The sequence below is a fragment of the Akebia trifoliata genome, chromosome 3, assembly GCF_017979445.1.
Source record: "Akebia trifoliata isolate Shusen 1 chromosome 3, ASM1797944v1, whole genome shotgun sequence".
Lineage (NCBI taxonomy): Eukaryota > Viridiplantae > Streptophyta > Magnoliopsida > Ranunculales > Lardizabalaceae > Akebia > Akebia trifoliata.
In genome coordinates, this window is record NC_141377.1 from 686,926 (window position 1) to 688,703 (window position 1,778).

Here is a 1,778-nt window from a genome sequence, read left to right on the forward strand (position 1 = left end):
AAATCCAAAATCAAAATTATATATATATTTTTTTGATAGATCAAAATCAAAATTATATCTCAGGCAAGGGAAGTTCTTCATCCTCAAAAACATGGTAGTTGTTTATCCTCAAAAACAAAAGAAAGTTCTTTATCTTCTTTGTTGAATTTGAAGGCCTTTGTGTTTTACACTGTAGATTGTAGAAGCTTATTCCTTAACTTAACAGGAACAGCTTGAAGAAGACAGCTAAAGATGTGGGCATTGAAATCCCATGAATTTGAGAAGAATTCTGAAGTATCCCAAAATACGCTTTTCAAATAAACCAAACAGCAAAAATTCCAAAACAATCCCAGAAATCTTAAACAATGATTCTTAATCAAATGGCATGAATTCAAGACAAGGGTATGAAACATAATTCCTAAAAAATCCAAAATTCAACAACTGGGATAATACAATTTCAAGATAACTAAGATGTGGGCATTGAAATCCCATGAATTCGAGAGCTCTCGAATTCTGAAGAATTCCAAAATACTCTTTTCAAACAAACCAAACAGCAACTCAGAAAAATTCCAAATCAAACCCACAAATCTGAAACCTATTTTTTTTAAATTCAAACAGCATGAAATCAAGACAAGGGTATAAACCTAACCATTCCAAAATATCCAAAATTCAAAATTCAACAACTAGGTCAACACCATTTCAAGATTAAATTAACATTCCACAGAATTCCTCGTTCAACCCTAAAAAAGCCCTAAATTTTATAGCCATTGCATCCCTTTTTTCCGATCTAAATGACAAAATTCTCAATTAAAAGCAAAGAAACAAACAGAAACAAAACCAACAAGTGAAATCTGGAATCTCGAACTTACTACTTCTTCATCAACTCATCAGGAACAACTTTAAGAAGCTTTCGCTGCTTCGACTTAGCGATCTTCTTCAAAGTCTTGGGATTCGTAATTTTCTGAAGCTTAGTACCAGATTTCAATATATTCTCCTTTTTCCTCTTCTCTCTCTCCTCTCTCTTCTTCCTCTTCTCCACCTTATTCAACCTTATCTCCTCCTTCAACTCAGTCATTCGTTCCTTGTAAGCCTTCTTGATCTCTTTCTGCTTCGCTCGTAGTTCAAACGAAGGACCGTTTCGACTAACGTTAATGGCGGAAGCCCTGTGTTGTCGAGGTTGTTTCCATTTGCGACCAGAGACCTTTCCAGCAATTACTCCATCGTATGTGGGTTTTCCAAATATAGGTTTTTCTGGGTTTTCTGCAGAGGGGATGGCTTGTCTCTTTGAGGGAGGAGATTCGTCCAGATCCATTGAAGAATCTTTGTTATCGATTCGACTTTCTTCTTCATCTTCTGTAGATCTCTTTCTCTTGTTCTTTTGGCCACCAAGACCTTCATCCAAGTACCTGAAATCCAGTGTGCACGCCATGAGAGAGAGAGAGAGTTTCCTTCTCTTGCTACGCTTCTCTTTCTGCTTAATGTGTGTTTTAGGGTTTCGGTTTGGGATCCTTGAGCACGTGTCAACAAACAATGGGCGTTACTTGTTTTTTTAGGAAAGCTTATATTGCCACACCTAGATTGTGTTTTTAGGGTTAAGTTGGACTTGAGGACTGTCAATGGATTGGGTCCGGATTGGATCAATGTCGATTTGGTGCCGATCCAATAAGTATCGGATTGGTGTCGACGTGGAACTGATCCGACAAGTATCAGATCAAACTTTTATCAGATCTCAATATTAAGATCCAGATCTGAAACATCAATAATCGGATCAAAACCAATTTTATGTTCAAAATATAAAT

The 1,778-nt window shown here is 36.6% G+C and overlaps 1 protein-coding gene across 1 annotated transcript; it reads right to left on the reverse strand.

Moving 5' to 3' along the window:
- Window positions 1-604: 604 nt before the first annotated feature.
- LOC147405331 (coiled-coil protein) lies at window positions 605-1,509 on the reverse strand. Its single transcript, XM_086433068.1, has one exon. The coding sequence runs from the start codon at window positions 1,406-1,408 to the stop codon at window positions 848-850; it is 561 nt and encodes a 186-aa protein (XP_086289194.1). The 5' UTR covers window positions 1,409-1,509; the 3' UTR covers window positions 605-847.
- Between the last annotated feature and the right edge of the window lie 269 nt (window positions 1,510-1,778).